Source organism: Bradysia coprophila (assembly GCF_014529535.1).
Source record: "Bradysia coprophila strain Holo2 chromosome X unlocalized genomic scaffold, BU_Bcop_v1 contig_26, whole genome shotgun sequence".
Lineage (NCBI taxonomy): Eukaryota > Metazoa > Arthropoda > Insecta > Diptera > Sciaridae > Bradysia > Bradysia coprophila.
Window position 1 is genome coordinate 701222 of NW_023503313.1, and position 22568 is coordinate 723789.

The 22568-nt window shown below is 33.0% G+C and overlaps 1 protein-coding gene across 1 annotated transcript in view; it reads left to right on the forward strand.

Moving 5' to 3' along the window:
• LOC119069356 (barH-like 2 homeobox protein) overlaps positions 1-10678 on the forward strand; it is a 47084-nt gene extending 36406 nt beyond the window's left edge. The window contains exons 2-3 of the mRNA XM_037173429.1: positions 9320-9498; positions 10029-10678. Of these exons, the coding sequence (XP_037029324.1) occupies positions 9320-9498; positions 10029-10205 (356 nt within the window). The 3' untranslated portion in view covers positions 10206-10678. The remainder of the gene's footprint in view (positions 1-9319; positions 9499-10028) is intronic.
• Positions 10679-22568: the final 11890 nt, after the last annotated feature.

Sequence of the window (22568 nt, forward strand, 5' to 3'; positions counted from 1 at the left end):
ACGACATTTTACAATTTTGTGATAAATATACATGGCATTTTAGCTACTTAATTATTATACTGCTCTGTTAATATCTTTGATTCGTACGAGCATGTGATAATAGGCAAAAAACGAAGTGTTTAATTTAATTGACCATATTTTCAGCGGTATAGTTGTTTTAACAATGGCGATACATTATCTGATATAAAGAAATAAAGATGATAAGTTGAATAACCACATTTGAGCTTACTTTCCATATTATTAACCGTTAAAACGGCAAGCACATTGTAATATAATCATTGAATCTGTTACTTCTTTTGTTCAAACTTTTTTATGACGAATCTTTTACTTCATTCAACTTAGCGTACTGTTTACTATAAAAGACCACTTTGATAGGAGGACTTTGCATATTTTTATCATTGATGTCGTTAACAGATCCCATCTAAATTTTGATGGGCGTCATGGCGGGAGTTCTTCATGCGCCAAGCTTATGTTTTTAACTATTTGGTGTTGAACGAACAGGTACTGTGGCCATTTGTAGATGTAATTTCACATGCTATTCATATATCAAAACTATATGGCTCATTTCAGCAAAAAAGTGACCATTGTTGTCTTAGATTTGACTTAGAGCCTACAACCGTCTGATTTCTAAAACCTGGTATAACCTGTATAACAGATTATGGAATTTGTTCATGAATTTGTCCATTGACAAGTGGATCGCCACCCTTTCCGAGTATGTTTTCATTTTGTTTTTTACACGTTGTTGACAAATTCCTTTTTTTTAATTTAAAGGGTACATATGCATATTGCTTGGTGAAAGATGACTTTACTTAGCACAAAGTAACTTAGACATATATTTTAAATTGCAATGTGTACAACATAGAGAAACTTAATCTCAAAACCAATTGAAGCCCTCGTGCGGCCTACATAATAGACACACACCGAATAAGCCAATATTAATATATATCTGATGAAGCTAAAATGATTCCTAAAATATTTTTCAATGTTCAAAGTAGTCTTACTGGTGCGGAAAAATAAGAAGTTACAATTTAATTCCACTTTTTCAATCCACCATTACCAATATTACGACATTTACGTATGTAACGTATAACGTGCATATCGTATGTGGATTGAATAACATAAATTGGATTGTATTAGTAGAAAATGTGACTGGTTTATGTTCTCGCACTGTAATGGAATTAGTCATGTAGATAACTGGCATACGATTCTATTCGGAAAGCTTTCTCTGGAAACTGAAAAAAAGTCCTACGAAAAGCTCTGTCTAGGTAGGTAGTTTCGTTGACAATTTAAGTACAACAAATCATTATTCGCTTCTACTAAAGCGCTAATAAATGACCATGTACAGAGAACGATGGCGCCATCAAGAATCCACTTGTATTTAATTAAAAACATAACTTGCAAATGGCTTATCTTTCGGATTGAAATGGAAACAACGTACAATTAACGTCACTAGAATGAACATAATTCTGTTAACGTCACAGCCGTTTTTCCATTTTCAAATACATTTTTTTTGTCAGTTATACCTCGTAGCTATATACCAAATCATTAATTCTTTTACCATAATTAATTTTACATTCTCGAAAACAACACAATAGTACAACAACAACAACAAAAAAATGATTGAGTCATGATTAATTTTCATCCTTTGTGCATACTGTAAAAACAAAATCTCCAATAAGGGTTAACTTCTTCAATTAAATTGGATGCGTCAAAACACCCTACCACAAACAACACATTTTACACTGTATTATCGTTATGTGTGTATGGTTAAGGCTATATACCACATAATATATGTAAATAAAAAAAAAACGACAACATAGAGTGTCTATTGCCAGGCCAGCACATCTGCTTCTTTATGTTAGTTAATTGGTCTTTCATGATATTCATTTAAAGATTTAGTAGCACTTTTTCATTATTATTATTTTGAGACACAACAAACAAACCCAAAACCCGCGGTGTAATGGTTTCGCTTGGTAGATTCAATTTCCTGCGCGGCCGTTTTTGACTAATCAAATCCATACGAATCGTATTCCTGTTTTATAATTGATGAAGAATGAAGTGCTTTCGTTTTATTGTTTGAATCATCTTAAGCATGGCTTGGTTGTGTAGTAGAGTAGAAGTGAATGGATGGATGAAATCATGAACAAACATTTTCTAAAAAAAGACTTGCTGTTAAGTATATAATATTGAAATAAACAACAACAAAAAAGCCTCTCGTTTATACCATATAATCGAAACGCGCTAACGACAGATCAAACATCTACTCCGATAGAGTATATTCTCTGGCGGGTTAGCTGTTTAATTTCACCATATTTAACACCGTCGGCAAAATTTGTGTTTTTCTCTACTAACCATATAGCGATGCCGATTAAAATTTACATTCGACAATTGCATGCAATGTGCAAAAGAAGCGATAAAACTGCGTGAGTGCATTGCACATAACTCTATGTTCGAGACGAAATAAAGAACCCTTCACTCTTCACTTTGCTCATGTGTTAATAATTGTTAATCGACCAAGTTTTTGTCTTTAATTTTTCTCCTAAGCGGTTGAGACAGCTGGGATATATTGACGGTGAAAACATTAAAAATGCTATTAATTTGTGAGACGTCTGTACGGAAAAAATTTAAGCGACGGGAATGTCGAATCACCTTTTGAATATTCGTTTAATTATTTGAGGTGCTACAACGGAAAATAGTACCCGGGCAAACGAAAATATTTTTTTTTCATCTCCAGCATTTTTTCGTCTCACGACTCCACTAACACAGTCTACAGAGACTTCTCAGCGATATAAGATTTAATGTGTGACATGTATCATTCCTTCAACGACTTCTTTTATCGTCGCCAAAGTTTTCCTTTTCGCTTGCCACTTTTAGATGATAGGAACGGATAGGTATAACTTTCGATACCACTCCATCCATCACATTACTGCATTCGTTATACCGTCCCGTCATGAATCCTACGCAAAGAATTCCGGGGAAAAAAATGCCTAACAATAACCATCTAACAAATTGAACACGCCTAAGCGGCCAATTGCCTGTTCATTGAAATTTTACACAGATCAATGAATGAAATCAAATCTTTTTGGGTAAATTATATTTCGATTTTTATTATAATATAGAAAATGGGCAATCATTTATTATCCGTAATTCAAATTATCAATTTGGACTTTCGGTGTGTCGGTGGTTGCTAGTTAATTACTGTAAAGACTATTTCTTAAAGCACAATAACAATTTATATATAATTGATGAGAAATTGTATCAAAATATATATAAACATTGAAAGCACACACTCGGTTCATTGTATTATCACGCTATAAGTCGCGTATTCAATATAAATACAACACAACACATATATACATACAAGAATACATTATTATATTAACCGTGTAGAAGAGTACAAAGCATACTCTCAAACGAGAAATTACTATAGCACTTTATCATACGTGAGGCGGTAAACATCAAAGAGCGGTAACCTTTGAGTTGGTATAAAACCACGCCTTGCGCGAGATGGCGCTCTCTTCGAGCTACCGCACGAATCGCGAGAGAAAATTATCATTCATTCTCCAGTTTATCGAATGCATAGGCATAAATAGAATGAAATTGCGGATTAATATTTTTCTTTTTACCTTTTTATATAGTTAAGTCTTTACCTTAGTTTTGTATATTTTTGATTTGTTTGGTTGGGGCTTTTTTTTGATGTTTCTTCGAGAAAATGTATACGTACGCTACGCATAATATAGTAAAGGATAATTTATACAGCTGAACATATAAAGTTTTCTGGATTGTCTTACTGTCCGTTTTGTGTTCCAGATAAACATAGAGGTCGATTATAGGTGTCTCAACAGCGCACACTACAGTGATGCAAATATAAATAGATATTTATATGCTCGACTCGGGTGTCATTGTACATCGATTAGAGATCAATGTGTCTTGAAGTTAATTAATTTGATAAATTGTAGAAATGCCTGTCCAGTCAGCAGTCAGAAAATATTGTTTGTCATTCAGTAGCAGACCACTCCCTCGGTCGAAATGATGTATAACCGTAACATGTCAAATATAAACTATACTTTGAGAAGAAGGTATATAAAGTAGCGTTGTCACTATGATATATCAGCTCTCAAACGTATGCACGAATGTTATTTTGAACAATCAGAAGCTGTTTGGTGTGGCAACAAGAAAATAAATTATTTGGGGCCTGTTCGATCTCACGATGGACATATTTATGGAGTTTAGTAAAGGATTGCTGAACCATGGATTTAAGGGACGAGGGTCACAAAATCTGAATGTTCATAAATGGTCATTAAAAAAGAATCGACGAACCACGGTGCTTAATTCACACAATGACCTTCCGTTTTAGTTGGAAATGTTTGATTATACGAATTTTTAGACATTTTTGTTTAAAAAAAAGTTATGAGCTTTAGCTGCTGGCATAATAATCACATGCAGCTACAGGTTCTACTGCCTACACCATTCTATCGTAACAATAACTGTAATTTTATATAAATTTCGAAGATGTGCGAAAAATGTTCGCCCAAGTCCCTAAGTGTTGTATTATTATACTCCGTCTTACATATTTAAAAATCGTTTGTTCATTTTTTTGTGCATCAAATTTTTGCATCAGTTTATGGAATGGAGAGATGGTGTGATTTTAAATTTGGAAGTCGTTCAAATGATTCATGATTCATCGAAAATGATGATGTAGACTCACGGCTCCGAAACCTATAAATTGTTCACGTAGCAGAGGGAGTTATTTGAAGTCAACGCGGCCGTTTGAATGCCATAAGCGAACTTGGACACCTGTAGATTTTACGGGGTGTATATTAGGAAATACTTTTAGAAATTGATTTTTTTACTGTTTGATTGCTACTATTGTCCAAATCAAATATTTGATAGAACAATTAAGTTTATATTTCAATTATCCTGGAAGTCCATTTTAAAAGTGAAAATAATGTGATATTTCATTTAAAAGTGGCAAACATATGGAACTAATGATTCTATTACTTCCGTTGTTTAAGAATTTTCTTACAATTTCTATTACTTCACATGTTGAAACCTACATTTTTTATTAAAGAGCATCAGCCACGAAACCTTCGCTTATATTGAGCGTTATTACCGATAACAGATGTCTAAAAGCAAAACACTTTGTTTTAAGCTGCGCAGTATCTATCTCTTTGACGGATAAAATAAATTAAAAAAACTTTTCGATAAGATGCCCTGATAATGGTTGCTTGGCAATCGAAACTAGTAGGCGATAAGATTCCTATTTGGCATAATTTAAAATAAATAAAGCGAGAATTTGAATCGACTCCTAACGCATTTTTCGCTTGTTTTCACCTTCAGAATCATTTTTTGATAGTTGGAGAATGATGAGAATCAAATCAAAATTTCAAAGTTCTCACGAATCTTCTACTAGTATTCTTCTTGCTAGTATTCCTTTGACCAATGAACCCTGCTGTTGTACTCAAATCGTGCATTTGGAACCGAGGGAGGAAATGTTACGTAAATTACCGGCTTGAAGTCTTTGTTTTTATTAGTGGATAAATGTGAGGTAAATCATATTCGTGTGAGTAGTGAAAATGCCAATTCGAATTGACGTACGGTAGAAGAAACGTAAGAAGTTACATTTTCAACAATTACAATCCAATCGACGTTATTTATTCCACATGCGACTTACACGTTATTAGTACATTACGTCCGAGGGTCCACATTTTTATTTTGACGAGTGGGGAATAAAAATGTGGCACCTCGTACGTACAGTGCTTTACGTGCTTCTGGTCGGTAAATGCGAAAAATGTACTCAAAATATTGCATTTACCGACCAGAAGCACGTAATAGTATATTACTTCCGAGGTTCCAAGTTGTGTATTTGATAAGTGGGGTGTTACAGCCCGACCCGAAGGGGATCCCACTTTTCAAATACACAACTTGGAACCTCGGAAGTAATATACTAATACACAAGTAAATGTGGTTACGCTAGTAATGCATGTCTCATTCCACACGCGTTAGTGTCGATTGGATTGCAATTGATACTTCTTATAATTCCGAATTCCGGAACAGTATATGTTCAAAGAATGCTGAATTCGAGTAAATACTGTCACCCAATTTTCCGACTTTGTTACCCTCCCAATTTCGCATCAATGCGGATGTTGTCGAACGAAAGCTCACAGAACTATGTCTCGTTCAATTTGATTTTTTTTTTGCCATAGCAATAACATTAAAATAAATTAATTTTCATCAAGAAATTACTAATCGTTTCAATATCATTGCTACTTCCATCGATACAAAAAAAACCTGTTTTTAGGGCAAATTAACGAAAAAATAAATGGATTAACCTAACGATCTCTCATTAGTAACTTCATACAATTGAAAATATATTATTATCTTATAATACATATAGATTCGGGTATAATATGATTTAAATTGTTCACACATGAAAATGTGGAATCATAAAATGCTTAACCGCAGAAATCGATTTTTTTGTTGTTGTTGTTCTTCTCTCCTCTTCCATTCTTAGCGATTTCGGCTTACATCAAAAAGAAATCCACACAACAATATTTTTATGAATGGTATAAGTATTATAAATATTTAATACATTTTGTATTCATATTTAAATTTATTGGATATACTAACTGGATATTTTCATGTAATTAATATTTAGATATATGATTATGTTAATATAAAGTAAAAAAAAACATTTCTTTCTTATTCGTCTTATACCTTGATGTGATTATACCTCATTTAAGTTGCTAAGATCTATAAATATATTCGTAATTTCAGAAAGATTTTTGTTTCAAAAAATTCATAATTATTTTGGTGTATAGGAATGGATTGGAATGAAAAAAAAAACACAAATTCAATCATAAGTGGATTCCGTTTTCGATGAAAATGTTTAGTTTCTCTTGTTCCGCTACAGCTAATTTTTTTTTTTTGAACGATGAACGTTATATTACGACCAGTGAGCCTCTCATCACATATCGTAAACTATTTTTATCAATTCTTATTAGGCCGAACATAAATAATAAATTTATTTTTATATATAGACATAAATAAATGTTAACTAGCATCGAATTTACGAATTTATAAAATTCACATTATTTATAATACCGAAGCGACGAATTTTTTTTTCTTCAAATTTTTCTTGTAAAAACGACTTCTTCTCGCTATTTTATGATATTACAAATTTTTCGGTGTTTTTTTTGCGTTAAATTTATTAATCACATTCATGAATAAATTCGAATGTTTTTCATTAATTTTATTTGTACTTGATTGATATGTTGATGGAAATATATATTTAGCGTAAATTAGTGTTCAACAAAAATGTTGAGACGACATTCGGGAGGCATCAACACGATCTATTCTTGGTTTGAAGTGGAAATTTTGGGTTTCGTAGCATTCTTTGCCACATATTCTCAGTCCCAGACATTGATGTAATTTAATTATTCTCGAAAAACTTCCATTTTAGTATTTCTGATGGCAAGTTATTCTTAATGAAAAGCAAAAAACACTTCTCATGGCGAAACATAAAAAAGTCTAACTTCTCAATTTTCCTTAACAATTTACTGATTCTGTCAAAAACGAGGATGGGCATCTGATGTATTGTCTACGTCTCTATACTCTCTGAATTATGATGTCCAAGATTACCGGGGAACTACTCTGGTTCGCATATTCCTTCATGCGGTACAAACACTAAATTAGTGTTCGGTTGAATTAATTTTACTGCAGAGGGTATGTTGTACTAACGTAAATAAAATGGTGGAATTGTTTAGGACTGGCTTTCGACGTATCCTAATAAACTCCGCATTTTATCACAGAGGACGTATTTTACTCCGGACGATCATAATGAGACTAATAATATTGAGATGAAAATGAAGAATACCAAAGAAAATGGCAGCTTTGCATTCTGTCGGAATCAATAACCGCAAACGTTAGTCGGTGCAGTTGTTTCAGTTGATTCAGTCGGTGGAATACATAACAATTTATTTTCTTAATCCTCAAAAATGGAGGTGGGGAGGGGATCTAATATACTGTCTACGTATCTATACTCTCTGAATTATGATCCCCAAGATTACCGGGGAACTACTCTAATCAGGGATCATGATCATACTTATGAGTTATACTCTAGAAACTCTATCTAGCAAGTACGATTCCCAGATTCATATTGAGTCAGGGATCGCGTAAAGTACAATTACTAATCAGTTATGAGTCCTAGAGAATAGATTATTGGGTCGATACTCAAATAAAAATAATTAGTGATATTAAACCAGTGAAAAACGTTACGTTGCCACTACTTTCTTATACCTTTACTTATAGTTATTTGGATAGATATAGTTGGAATGTTTTGTTTTTGTGCGATTATGGAAGTAAAAGAACCACACGAAAGCGCATATATTATGCATCACTGTTGCGTGCTAAAGGTGCCAAGAGTGCAGTGTTTAAACGATGAAAACCACTCTTTTAGGTCCCCCGAAGCATATAAAATTCTTTAATTGTATAATGAAATTAAAAGATTTTTTTTTTAAGAAATTAGGAATTTCGTTGAAATTTTGTTTATGAAATCAAACCATCCTGTTCCTGTAGAATTGTACGAATTTGTAAAGTCAACGGAACATAATTACGTTATACAAAGTACAGGTTAACATTTTGCGATGACATTAGTTGTATGTGGTTGTAGCAATAGCTACATATTTCAAAAAGAAAATCATTTCTTAAATATGCAATAAAAATATTTCAATTACGCGTTCCGTGTATAATTAAGCAAAGTAACAGTTGAATGCTTTCATCCAGAGATGCGTTGTTGATGGATAAAATTTACATATAACTACACTCATGTTAAAACAATCTCCGGGGCGTAACTCTCTATAACGCGTTTCAAAGATAAAATGTCTAAAAAAAAATTAAAAGCTGTGGGTAATACAATATCATAATTGTGACGAATTAAGACAATGTCGTAGCACTTTTCTTATAAATTTAGTTACATCGCTGATGTCGTTGCGTTAGTGTTTTCAAGGATTATGTGATTTTCATCGATAATATTGTTCACAAACGAAGTGTATTTAGGTGGAAAATATATCGTCACCAAGCTTTCGCAGCAACAATAATATTTGAAACATAGAAACATATAATCCTCGATAATAACTTCGAAATTACTCAATTCACCGTCAATTCTATCAGAGCCTCAGGTAGTTTTTATGTTTCCAGTTAATTAGAGATAGAGACTAACTTTCAGAATCAATTGAAAACTAGGCTAACCCACTCCACAAGCACTACAGTCAATCAACAATTTATCCAAACGAAATTAATTTTCTATTTTTCATTACAGATCAATCGCATTTAAATTTATTCGCCTCCCGCACCCAACCAAAGAAAAAACGAAAATCCAGAACAGCATTTACGAATCATCAAATTTTCGAATTGGAGAAACGATTTTTGTATCAAAAATATTTGTCGCCTGCTGATCGAGATGAAATTGCTGCCGCTCTGGGATTGTCTAATGCTCAGGTTTGTTCCAAATTATTCTGTTGTTCTATAGATATTTCTACCCTTGGTACACCTTCACATGAGAAAAGTGTTTTTGTGATAACTAACTCCTGTCTTAGTCTTTTAGCAACTAATACCCCAAACTGGGGACATACAACTCAAACTCAAAATAAAATAGGGTGCGCCATAGTAGACAGAAAACTTAAGTCATGAAACAAGTACCGTGATCAGAGAAAAAGATTGTGGAACTAGATGATCTAGTTAATATGTTAGATTCTGGCGAGGACACACTTGCTGAAAAATTTCTGAAAACTCCGTATAACCTGCCCATTGACATACCTGTTCAATTTTTTAATATCTCTTATAGTTGGAAGCTTTTGCGAAGCTGTTCTCAGCTCTCTTGTCAATCGAATGACACTCTTCAAATGAAACATTATGCCGGGAATTTGAGTTTTTCGAATCTTGAATCTGTTCCTCTTTATCCCAGACTCTATTTCTGTAGTGTAGGGTTTACTATCAAGATTATTTATTTTATTTTTTTCACTTTAAAGGTCATCACATGGTTCCAAAATCGTCGAGCGAAATTGAAGCGGGACATGGAAGAATTGAAAAAGGATGTCGAAACGGTAAAAGTTCTATCAGCACATAAAAGTTTCTTAGAAAATGTAAATGATTTAGGAATTCTGAAGAAGAAAACAATACACGAAGAAGGTGGATCACCGAAATGAGCTCTCCGAACTCTCAAATCGACAAAAATATAAATGTTTTTGAAGTGAGAAAATGTGCAACAACAACAACAAAAACAACAACAGCAGCAACAAACAACACACAAACATTTATACTACAAAATGTAACAGAGAATATTTCTGAATAAAAGTTTTATGTACGGTGATTTTAGCAAAGTAATTAAATCTAAATATATAAATAATTGTACATAAATATAGGCATCGTTTATTTATAAAATGTAATTTCGTTTAACATAAATGTGTAAATAATTTTGTAGAGTTAATGTACTGTGTAAAGTGTAATAATATGAATTCAATTCGAATTGTAATGATGCAAAAAAAAATGATAAAAAATAGTGTTAAAGTTGAAATTAATTTATGTTAAATTACTACAAAAATAGTCCAATTATAAAAATATGAACATTGAACATTTATATATTACACGAAAAAAGTGAAGAAAGAAAGTAAATCAACGCGAAAAACCCGCAGGACAAAATAATTTTTCTTTTTCCTTTACGAAAATCGTCATCAAACCATTACTAGAACGATAGCATATAGGCCAATGCATAGCACAATGAAATAATACTAAAATGAGAAAATACTTACAACCAGAGATTCACAGATGACAAGCATAATATCACAAGTGCAATAATTATATCGGATTTTTTACTTCATCAAATTGTCTTTAAAAGATCGATACAAAATCTTGTACTTCATTCGCTTTAACTTATACTTTTCGATATAAGACCTCATCAACCAAAGTGTCTTGCTTAATTCGGTCTTCGTTGTTGATAACATATGACATAGAGACAAGAATCAAGTTCAAGTGCCGCGTGTGGAAATTCACGCTATCCGCGGTATCCTCAATACCAAAAATTTTTTGCGAAAAATCAAATTTACGATTTAAGATACCGGGGAATTTCCACACGCGTAAGTGCCGTCTTGCGTTACAAACACTAAATTAGTTTTCGGTTAAAAATGAATTTTACTCTACAATAAAAAGTACTCTAGTGTATGTTGTACGAAACATGAATGAATGGGTGGAATTGTTTAGGACTAGCTTTTGACGTTTCCTAATAAATACCGCGTTTTATCACAGAGTGTAAACGACGTATTTTGCGTAGGACGATCATAATGAGACAAAGTCTAAAAATAAATAAAAAATTGAATGAAAATGAAAAACGGCAAAGAAAAATGGTAGCTTTTCAACCACAGAATCGATAACCAAACGTAAATCGGTGCAGTTGTTTCAGTCGCTTCGATCGGTTAAATAAATAACAATTATTATTTCACTTTCATATCGGAATTGTTAGGGTAAAGCCTTTGCGACTGAAAAAGTTACTTTTACTGCCGAATTCAGCGGCCGAGAAAGTTACTTTTTCGGTCGTAAATATTTCGTTGTGAACAGTACCGAAAAATCGATTTTTTGACACTAGAGTTGAACTATGATTCTCCGACGCAAAAAGATTTTTTGATCCTTGTTTCAAAGTTTTTCGCTCGTAATCGCTAGCACACTCTTTACAATAGGAAAGAAAAAAGATGTTACAACCGATGGTTGTCTGTTGTCTCTGCAATGTTATGGACACATGAATCTTCATCTGACTGTGTAAACGAAGTGATCGAATGTAGTCTTAGCTACTTCCGGATAAACGTTGAAAGACAAAGACATTGTTCATTTACATCAAACACACGATGATGCGTCAGTCTAATCAACTGGGTGTGCATTGTATATTCTTCACCTGCGGCCACATATTTTCCATACCCATAACACGACCAGAATCGTTTTTGTTACGCTACCTCCAAAATATCATTGGATAATATGTTGGTACAAAAAAGCATGAAATTCTGCAGTATGGGGTCCCATTTTTAACACACATTATTCAGCCTCACTTTCGATTGCGAAATGTCCAGGGCATTAACCTGCGCTTGTGTTATAAATAGGGCATAACGACCCCGAACCATCTATACAGTCAAACTAATATTGCAAATCTAGTCCATCCAAATTTTCGTTTAATTTAAAGATTTTAATTTTTCCTTATTTCGATCAGAAATTCATTGACCTATGATGCTATCATTCTTGCAAAGTTCGATGATTTAAAACACACACAAAAAACACAAATTGTCACACGTTTAAAAAAAAAATTACTGGACTCAAATGCGATCTCAAAGTAACAAAACTATTATTCTATTAATTATTTAATTTGTACTTAAATAAAAATGATTAAAATATTTATCGAGCGTTTCATTTATCTATGTATGTCGACTGTGAATGTCTAGGAAATGCACAAATTGGTAATGAAAACTCAAAGGACACTGCTTCAACCCTGGAAGTTTTCTGTTGATCAAATTTTAAAAGTCGAAAAAGGTCATCGGCATATGTATAAGTTAGATATATTGCAGACAGAGCTTAAAAGTTTTCATTAGCCTTAAAATTTTCCATTTTAACACATCGATATTATTTTCAAGTAATGAAAAAGTGCTGCTCGTGCATGAAGAAGAAGTGAAGAAATACGACGCTTTGCATAACAAAAAATTAGGTCGAAAAGAAAATTTCGATAGTTTTCCCTCGTTAATTCGAGAATGTTTTACTACTTTACGAACGGCAAGCACATCCATGCGGAGTATTGAATCTGCAATTTCTTTTAATCTACGCTATTTCCGAAAGATTAATTTTACTAAAAAGTCTTATCATGAAGTCTAGGCAGCTCTCTAGTAACCACCTACAACAATTTTTGCATAGTCAAGAGGCCTAATTGACAGTGTTTGTTTGTACATTCCGTCCCACCGAGGTAAAAGGAGTCATTTTCAGCAGAAAAACATAGTTTCCTACTGAAATTTCCCAAGCTCTCATAGTTTTCAAAAAAAGTGGTACAGCCCTACCGTCCACCCTGACTTATCTAAGCTTTTTTGAAAAAAAAAATTTTTAAGGGATATCTATAGATAGGATTTTCTTTCAATAACAAGAAGCAAGAACAAGTCGAAAAGTTGTAATTAGGAAAAATGGCAAAAAAGACTTTAATCAAAAATGCCTAAAAAACAACAGTGAAAAGCGATGTATCGAAACACACTTTAAAAACGATAAAATAGAGGAGGTAAGTACAAGCAAATAATTGTAAAAAGAACTACATCCCCTTTAGTGATGTTGCCCACAATATAGAGAAAAACAAACTTGACTTACCTAACTGATGAAGGTCATAGGTAAGATGAATAGGAAAAAGAGTGCTGCCACACAAACGTTACCTCAAGTCTCGTGTTGGAGAAATTTTCAAAGCTATACAAGAACCGATTTTGCTCAGCATTGATTCACATTTTGGTGTGAACTCAACTGACATCACCATTGTGATGCATAGACGGTTGTTTAATAATAATATGTAATACAATTCTAAAATATGGATGCTCAGGATGCTCGGATTTCTTAGGTCTCATACCCCTCCCCAAAACAGTAGTTTTTCCGAAATGCACCTAAAACCTAAAACGCACATCGATTCAAGAACCCATTGGGTCCCAATGATTGGGGCTCAGAATTACATTCCTCAAAATCAGAGTGGTTCCTTCTCCAAATTAGTGTGGGATGACACAATTCGTACGGGATGAAAAATCCGTCGGTGGGCCAGAGAAAGATTTTCGAACTAATTTTTATAGAGTTTGTGCAGTTTTTACCGTAGATTCAAGGTTTGGAAAGGTAACAGCAAAAAATTGAACAATAAGTTGCAATAGCTCACCCTATCCCCTGCAATTTGTTTCGTGAAATTTCATACATCTTAGCGAAACTGAAAACAAATTCAGAGGGTTTTTAGCGTTACAATTTCGGGCTGAGGATACATACATAACGCTCAGGGACAACTACGAATAAATCATCAAAAACTCCTTTTCAAACTTTAATTTCGGGCAACAGCTGAGATAATAAAACAAAATTGATTTAGTCTTTATTGTTGATTGAATATCCCGTGTAGATCAAACGTTGTGTCCTTAACCAGGACGTTTGGGATTACTGAAAATATCCCCACCTGAAATGCCTACAGATAAATTGCTAAATGAACACAAGAAAAACGACGAAAACAAACAGATAAATCGATTCTCTTGCTGCTTCGATCTCAGGTACTGACATCGGTCACTGGCCAGCATAGTCTGACCATTAGGGTGTAGCGGTTTTGACAAAATGTCTTAAATCTTCTAAGGCTCAGCCGGAAATCCACTCAGCTGGTCCATCTGATCATTTTATGAAAGAAAAAAAAAATCAAACTTTAATTTTGTGCTGCCGCCAGATCGATTTTTGAAAATTTCGTCGTTTTCGGTCCACGTCACATAAATAGATTTTTTACGGTGGGCTCAGTGTACATAAAAAGTTGGGTCCACATGGTAATCTAATCTCCAGACTTCACAGATTATTTCACAAAAAAGATCAAGTCTAAAAAATATTTTTTGAGTTCATGACTGATTGTCAAAGTTCCCCGATGGTGATTTTGAGACTTTAATCTCGCCACAAAATTTGATGAAAATGTGCAAAAATGTAAATTAAACTTTAAATATGCTAAATGGACCGCGGTGAGTCAAATACAATATCTGATTTGATTTGGGACACCTAAATTTATTATTTATCTGACAAAAAGTTGTGATTTTGGTACATTTTGGTACATGGAATATTGGCGACGAAAGTCGGATTACATCAAATCAATAATTTTTTAGCTTAGAATGTATTCCCAGGTTCTGACAATACGAAACCTTTAATTTTAAACGTTTTCTAAGCTCATTTACGTACTGTTGACAGGTTCTATTGCCAGTGAGTACATCTCGTTACATTTTCAAATTTAAAATTATTTAAAACGTTTAAAATTAAAGGTTTCGTATTGTCAGAACCTGGGAATACATTCTAAGCTAAAAAATTATTGATTTGATGTAATCCGACTTTCGTCGCCAATATTCCATGTACCAAAATGTACCAAAATCACAACTTTTTGTCAGATAAATAATAAATTTAGGTGTCCCAAATCAAATCAGATATTGTATTTGACTCACCGCGGTCCATTTAGCATATTTAAAGTTTAATTTACATTTTTGCACATTTTCATCAAATTTTGTGGCGAGATTAAAGTCTCAAAATCACCATCGGGGAACTTTGACAATCAGTCATGAACTCAAAAAATATTTTTTAGACTTGATCTTTTTTGTGAAATAATCTGTGAAGTCTGGAGATTAGATTACCATGTGGACCCAACTTTTTATGTACACTGAGCCCATCGTAAAAAATCTATTTATGTGACGTGGCCCGAAAACAACGAAATTTTCAAAAATCGATCTGGCGGCAGCACAAAATTAAAGTTTGAATTTTTTTTTTTCATAAAATGATCAGATGGACCAGCTGAGTGGATTTACGGCTGAGCCTTAGAAGAACTAAGACATTTTGTCAAAACCGCTACACCCTACTGACCATCTTCAGTTGCTATGTCAATACCCTTCACAAGACAGCATAAAAAAGGAACGTTAAACAAGTTGGTGATGATTTTATTTTGAAAAAGTTGCCATTAAAAATGGAAGTTCGGATCAATGGGATGGCTGCTTTGAAAACTTCACCGCACAAATTCGCAGCAAAAAAACATCGAGAAAATTCACAAAATTCAACAAATTCGAACCATAAATGTAATCGATCAATGGTACAAAACTTTATTTTACCTGGATTGTAATCGACCAATTTTCACAAAAGTTCAGTAGGTAGACATACACATTTTGATCGAAGTTACAATTTATCCAATAGTCAATCGTGATACCTTTCTAACGTGAAATTGTCACACATTAAGTATTCATAATTTTAAAATTTGTATTCCTTTGATAGATAGGTTGAACGTGAATAAATAGCTATTTTGCTAACTAGTTAGAAAATGGGCTTGTTTTGCGCACTAGATGTGAGTTTGCCGATACGAGCGGAGAGAGTTCGGCAACACATCGTGTGCACAAATAGTAGATTACGTTGGATGCTGCGGAATTAATTCATTACACAAGGACACAATTTTGTGATACGAGCGAACTCACGAGTGTGTTTTTGAGCAACGTGCTTCGTAACAGTTAATTTGGAGAAGTGTAGAGTTTTTATATCCGAGCCAAACGCGAGGTATACAACTACACTTGTCGAAATTAACTGTTACGAAGCACGTTGCTCAAAAACACAAGAGTGAGTATGCGAGTTTCACAAAATTGTGTCCGAGTTAATGAATTACGTCGCAGCATTCAACGTATTCTGGTTTATTGCCTGCTCATGCGAAAGTTGACTATTACACGGCTGTTCTGCAGAAATTCTGCATAGATTCAGTATCTCAATAAACAAAAACCAACAAAACAAAACAAATATGTTCTTGCGATAAAACGTTTATGCTCAAAACAAACGAGGCATTGAAAACGTGTTTTGGTCCTAGTTTTCATTGACAGATGCAGCAATCGCGATTTTGAATAGAAAAAGTTCTAACTTCATTTGACAGTTTCGAAAATTTCGTCATGAAAAAAAGGACCAAAACACGTTCTCAATGCCTCGTTTGTTTTGAGCATTACAAACAAATCTAGTGTACTGACGAAATCGCTCACACGCTACACGTCTCCTAAAAAATTCATCCAGAAAACAGCACTCATGTTACATTAGGTATTGTCGCAACAGTTGTTACAATTGAGTTACAAACAAATTTTTTTTTTTTTTTTTATCGATGGAGAACCTAATTATAAGACACTTTGTCTCGTATCATATGCCAAAAAAAGTTACAACTTTTTTTATAAATCATTTTGAAAGTCACTAAAAACACGAAAATTCGAATAGAAATACAGTATGTCATCAAAAATTTTTGTCGATAAAAATTAAAAAAAAAAATTGTTTGTAACTCAATTGCGTTGGTGACATGTTGACATTGAATAGTTTTTCGCAGTTAGTATCGATGAAGACGCATTGTGTGTGCAATTATTTTGTTAGTCCTTAATGTTTTCAAAAAAATGTGCAACAAAGTGGAGCAAAAGCATTTTTCATGTGTCGGGGCCGAAAATGAGGGAGTTTCGAGATTTTTCTCGGGTTTTCGACCCCTTACATGAAAATTTTTTTGAGTATCTGTTTTGGACGATTGATTTTAGGCACTTTCGCATGTAACCAGGGACTATTTTGAGAAATCGAATTCTCAAAAAATTCTTAAAATTCTCAAATTTCTCAAAAAATTCTCAAATTTCTTAAATTTCTCAAAATTCTCAAAATTCTCAAAAATTTCTCAGATTTCTCAAATTTTTCAAATACGTATGTTGTATTTTATTTATCGAATTTTATTTTCGAGTTTATTTTGTCCCAAAGTAAAAAAATGAAAAGAAAATGTACAACATTAATCAAAATTGAAGGAATTCAGGTGCTTTTTTGAAGATTAGGACATTTTCTTTTCCTTGGAACAAAGCGAGAATGTTTTGGAAGGGGTTTAGTGATGAAGAGAGTTGTTCATTGTATCGGCACAGACTCTGCGAAACCTTGAAAATTGTCATCTTCCTGGGTACTATTATTACCAATAACACTAGCATTCTGGAGACCTGTATTATCATAAAGATTCGCATCAAATTCACTTAGCCATTTTCAAAGCATCGTGAAAATAGGAAAAAATTCATTGCATCGTTACGTAATTTTGAAGATTGCTGTGACCCGAACAGCTGTGATTAAGTCTCACTCAGATGACGTCGAACGAAGGATAAGTGAACCAAACAAAGTGACAGTTATTAGTTTATAAGCTTATAAGTCAAAAGTATGATAATCGAAAGTTAAAGACATTTGGATATGGTAGATCATGTAGAGCAATTAAACTATAGAAGCCAACCTACAGGCCATCAATAATCCCAAAGATTTTAAAGACAACCCACAAAAGCATGTAAAACCCATCAAAATCTTGAAGTTGTTGGGCTTACAAGAGTTAGGAAGGGTCAACGAGGGATAATATTTTCCTCGTTGTAATTCTTTTAACTTTGGGAATAAACTTGATGAAAAAAGAATTTTTTAGGGACTGAATTTTTAAAACCGTCACATTTTCTGTTTTGTGTCTTACTTGACTTTTGTGAATTTTTGAGTGTATTTTTAAATAAGGAAACTACAAACTCAAGTAAAACACAGAAACAGAAAATGTGACGATTTTCAAAATTCCGTCCCTGCAGTAGCTTTTAATTCTGAAGTGCTACAGGATACGACAGAGTCAGAACCATCATTATGGTATCTTCATGTGTTTTTGAGGTCGGATTAAGAAGTATTATGTAAATTTGTTGTTTTTGTTGGTTCTTCCAAATTTTTGAGATTAATAATATCACTGCAGGTTGCTTCCAAAAGTTTAATTAGTTAATTGGTGAATCATGTACACCATCAATACCTTTCGACCTATTAACTTATAAACTTATGACTTATAACTTATAAATTCGGATTTATAAGTTGACTTATAAATTATACGTCGTCTACTCAAACTCTACATTGATCCCCCCGCCACTCTTTTCAACAATATAATAGAAGGTTTGCGCACTCGACTTATCGAACTTATAACTTTCAATTTATAATATATAGAAACTTAACTTTTGAATTGTCACTTATAATTGAGTTACAAACAATTTTTTTTTTATTTTTTATCGATGGAGAACCTAATTATAAGACACTTTGTCTCGTATCATATGCCAAAAAAAGTTAAAACTTTTTTTATAAATCATTTTGAAAGTCACTGAAAACACGAAAATTCGAATCGAAATACAAAAATTTTTGATGACATACTGTATTTCTATTCGAATTTTCGTGTTTTTAGTGACTTTCAAAATGATTTATAAAAAAAGTTTTAACTTTTTTTGGCATATGATACGAGACAAAGTGTCTTATAACTAGGTTCTCCATCGATAAAAAAAAAATTGTTTGTAACTCAATTGAACCTTCTAATACACACCAATATATTCAATTTGTTGGAACATTCGAGCTATTGAACATTGGTTGGGTATGAAAGGTAGCAAAACTTGTCTTGGTGTTAAAGCGAAAGAACAACAGTGGTACAAAGGAGTATATTTCCGGAATTATACGGAACATAATAAAATTTTGAGTCTCTGATAAACTTTTCAGTCGTGTTTTGTCTAATTTAAATTCATCATTTGACCAAAACAGGGAATAGATTTAGGAGCTATAAATACGCTTTCCGTAGATTAACAAGGATTCTCAATATATGAGACTTTGAAGTCGTTTAAGAATACCAACTAAAGATCAAGCGAATAAAAGTTTAAAAAATCAAAACAAATTCACTGAAACTGAGGCCCGTTACACCACACATTTTAGATAAATATAATCGGTAGTAATGACAACATATCGCATCCAAAATAGATTAAATGCTACAGCAGCATAATAATGTGGAAAGGAGTTCGTTTATTAAATCGATTATTATTAAACTCATCTCAAAGGAAACATAAAATTTTTCCCAATATTCCAGCAAGAAATTATGTATGAAATTCCTTGAAAAATATTAACCACAATGATGTGTATGTGTTACTAAAATTACAATAAAAAAAGCCCGTATGGCATTTTGAACAACTGAATAAGCAAATATCATTACTATAAATACAAGTAAATCGCTCTTTCATAAATCCCATAACATCGTTCCAATATTATATATTCTTTACTTTGAAACAATTTTTATTGCCCAACTCGACACATCGATGATTTATGTCTTATTATAAGTAATAAAGAGTGGAAAGTATTTTAATTTTTGTTTATAAAATTACGAATATGATATTGTGTGGTCTGAATAATTACATGTGTGTGTCTAATAAACCATTCTAATATAACTATAACAAATCATAAAAATTTTAAGTCAATTTTTCAGATATATACACAATATACATAACATCATACCTTCTGCAGTTGATTATTACTTTTTATTCAACACTAAAATAATATTAATTTTCTTTCTTTCTTCTTCTTTTTTTTTTGATTTGGTTGAAGAAAAAAAGAAGACGAAGTAAACAATTTTAATTAGTTTCAGATTCAGCTGACGATTCTTCTTTTACGGCTTTCATGTGTTCGATAAGATGAAAGATGAGTTTATTAGTTTAGGCATCGGAGGATACGTTTTCAGCCTACGTTATTTAGAGGTATATCGAAGGCTTAATATGGGAAGTAACACAACTAATTTAACACCAGTTTCCATTTCTAAGAATGGACATTGAAATTTTGAGTACGGCGTGCTGGCGGAACTTCCCTATCTCCACAATCGAAATGGCCAAACAGAGGGATGTCATCTGCTATTGGTTCTAGTTGACGTACGTACATACTCACCTGTTAACGAGCGTTATTAACGAACGTTACTAATTTTTGGTTGAGCGTTAAAAAAAAGTTAGTAAATTCCAAGAAAAGCGAAACTTCTAGTCAGGGTTGGAATATACTTTTTTTCTCCGATGTAAACACAAATTTTCATGCACGAAAAAAACTTTAAAAAGGAAATGGTACAAATCAGCGATATGAACAGCAGATTTTAGGCAATTTCGCGAATTGTAGCCCGAACGGAGTGAGGGTGACAAGCGAAAGTGCCCTTGCCCTAGTGTCCATAACAGACACACATTCAACTTGTCATTCCTAAAAAACCAAATACCGAGAAAAATTCTGTAATTTTGTCCCAAGGCATGAAAGATAGATGAATTGACAGTTAAGGGGATTTTTTTAAATTTCTTTTCGCTCTTTTTTCTTTTGCAGAAGAAAGCTGGAAATAGTTATTTGTTCCCCTTTGGGAACAAAGTAGGAAATTTCGTTTGGTGGGGTTTATCACAAAAAAAAAAAGAAATGTCCTACTTTTTTCCCGAGGTAAACACATGTTGACCCTCGGGTGACAACACCCTCAAACAAAACAGTGTTTCTAAAGAAAGTTTGAACACTGTGATTAAACAGTTTCGCCGGGACTATTTAATGATAATGTTGAAATCACACATATTCGGTTGTCATCGTTAATTGGACAAGTGACAATATAGCACACTTTTAATATGTATAATTTGAAGATTCAAAGTTATTTTCATGTGTGCGTTGAGAAAATATCGTTTTTCTCTCATTTTGAAGATTGAGTGGATAAATAGCTATTTTCATAATAAGGCAGTAAATAGGAGTGTTTTGCGCACTAAATGTGAGATTGCCGATACGAGCGAAGCGAGTGCGACAAGACATCGTGGGCACAAAACCCCTATTTACTACCGTATTCAAAACAAGGTTTTACCTACTATAATGTCATAATTACAATTAAAAACTAATTTTTACAACAAAGACTCCTGAAGTTTTAGTTGAGGTGAGAAAAATTAGATTCTCGTGAAACCCTAAAACAATTGAGCGACTTTAACACACTTTTGAAGTTGAACTTAAAGTTTCGATCACCTCCTATGGAAAAAAGTATTATCAAAAATGGAACAGGATTACACTTAGGGGCCATTCATAAATGACGTCCACTACTTTTGGTCGATTTTAGACTCCCCCTACCCCATCGTCACGCAAAAATGGTCAAATTTGACCCAATTTTGTTAGGGCAGTCACGTTTTCTTGAGTCCACCCTACCCCATTAACGGACAAATCGACAAAACACAATTCGTGGATTTGTTTTCTATATTACACAAATGCTTTGATGATCTGCTTCGCTTCCCATTAATTACAAATCTGAGTACAACTTTTGCCTTACTTTGATCTCATAATCGCAGATTTTTTCACTACTTTCAGGAACGAAATATAACAATTTTCTTTATAAATAGTTTTTCACGTACAAACAGAACTCTATTTCTAAAGAAAGAAAGATCTAATTCAATATCAAGCGCGCCATCTCTCTATAATTCAACAATTTCATATTTTATGGCCAATAAAAATAAGTATCCAAAACCTTCTTTTAGCTAAAGCATTCTGAATTTCTCACCGGTATTAAATGTGTAAACTCAAAATTTACCTGCTCCGGTAAAAAGAAAACTTAATTGCGAATTCCTCTTTGATCGTTCTAGGTTTCGATGTATAAAAAATTCTTATAAGAATCTTATTTTGAATGAAATTGAGAGACAACGATAAGATAGCACGGTTGGTTCGCATAGATGAATGTATAAAAAAAAACTTTTATTTTATGTGTAAATGGTATAAGCGTTAGCTTAATGGTAATCGCATAATACTTTTGTTGTAGCGCCACCAATCGGTGAATAGGAAATAGTTATATTAAAACATTGCTTAAAATAGATGGGAGCTTTATGATATTCTTAGAATTTCAGAAAGGAGTTTTGTTTATTAACGTTTGTTAAGTGTAATTTATTCATTTGAACGGAACAAAATAATTTACAAATAGAATAAATATTTCTTTAAAATCCTTTGTTGGTGAAATAGCTCCAAGCATGTTC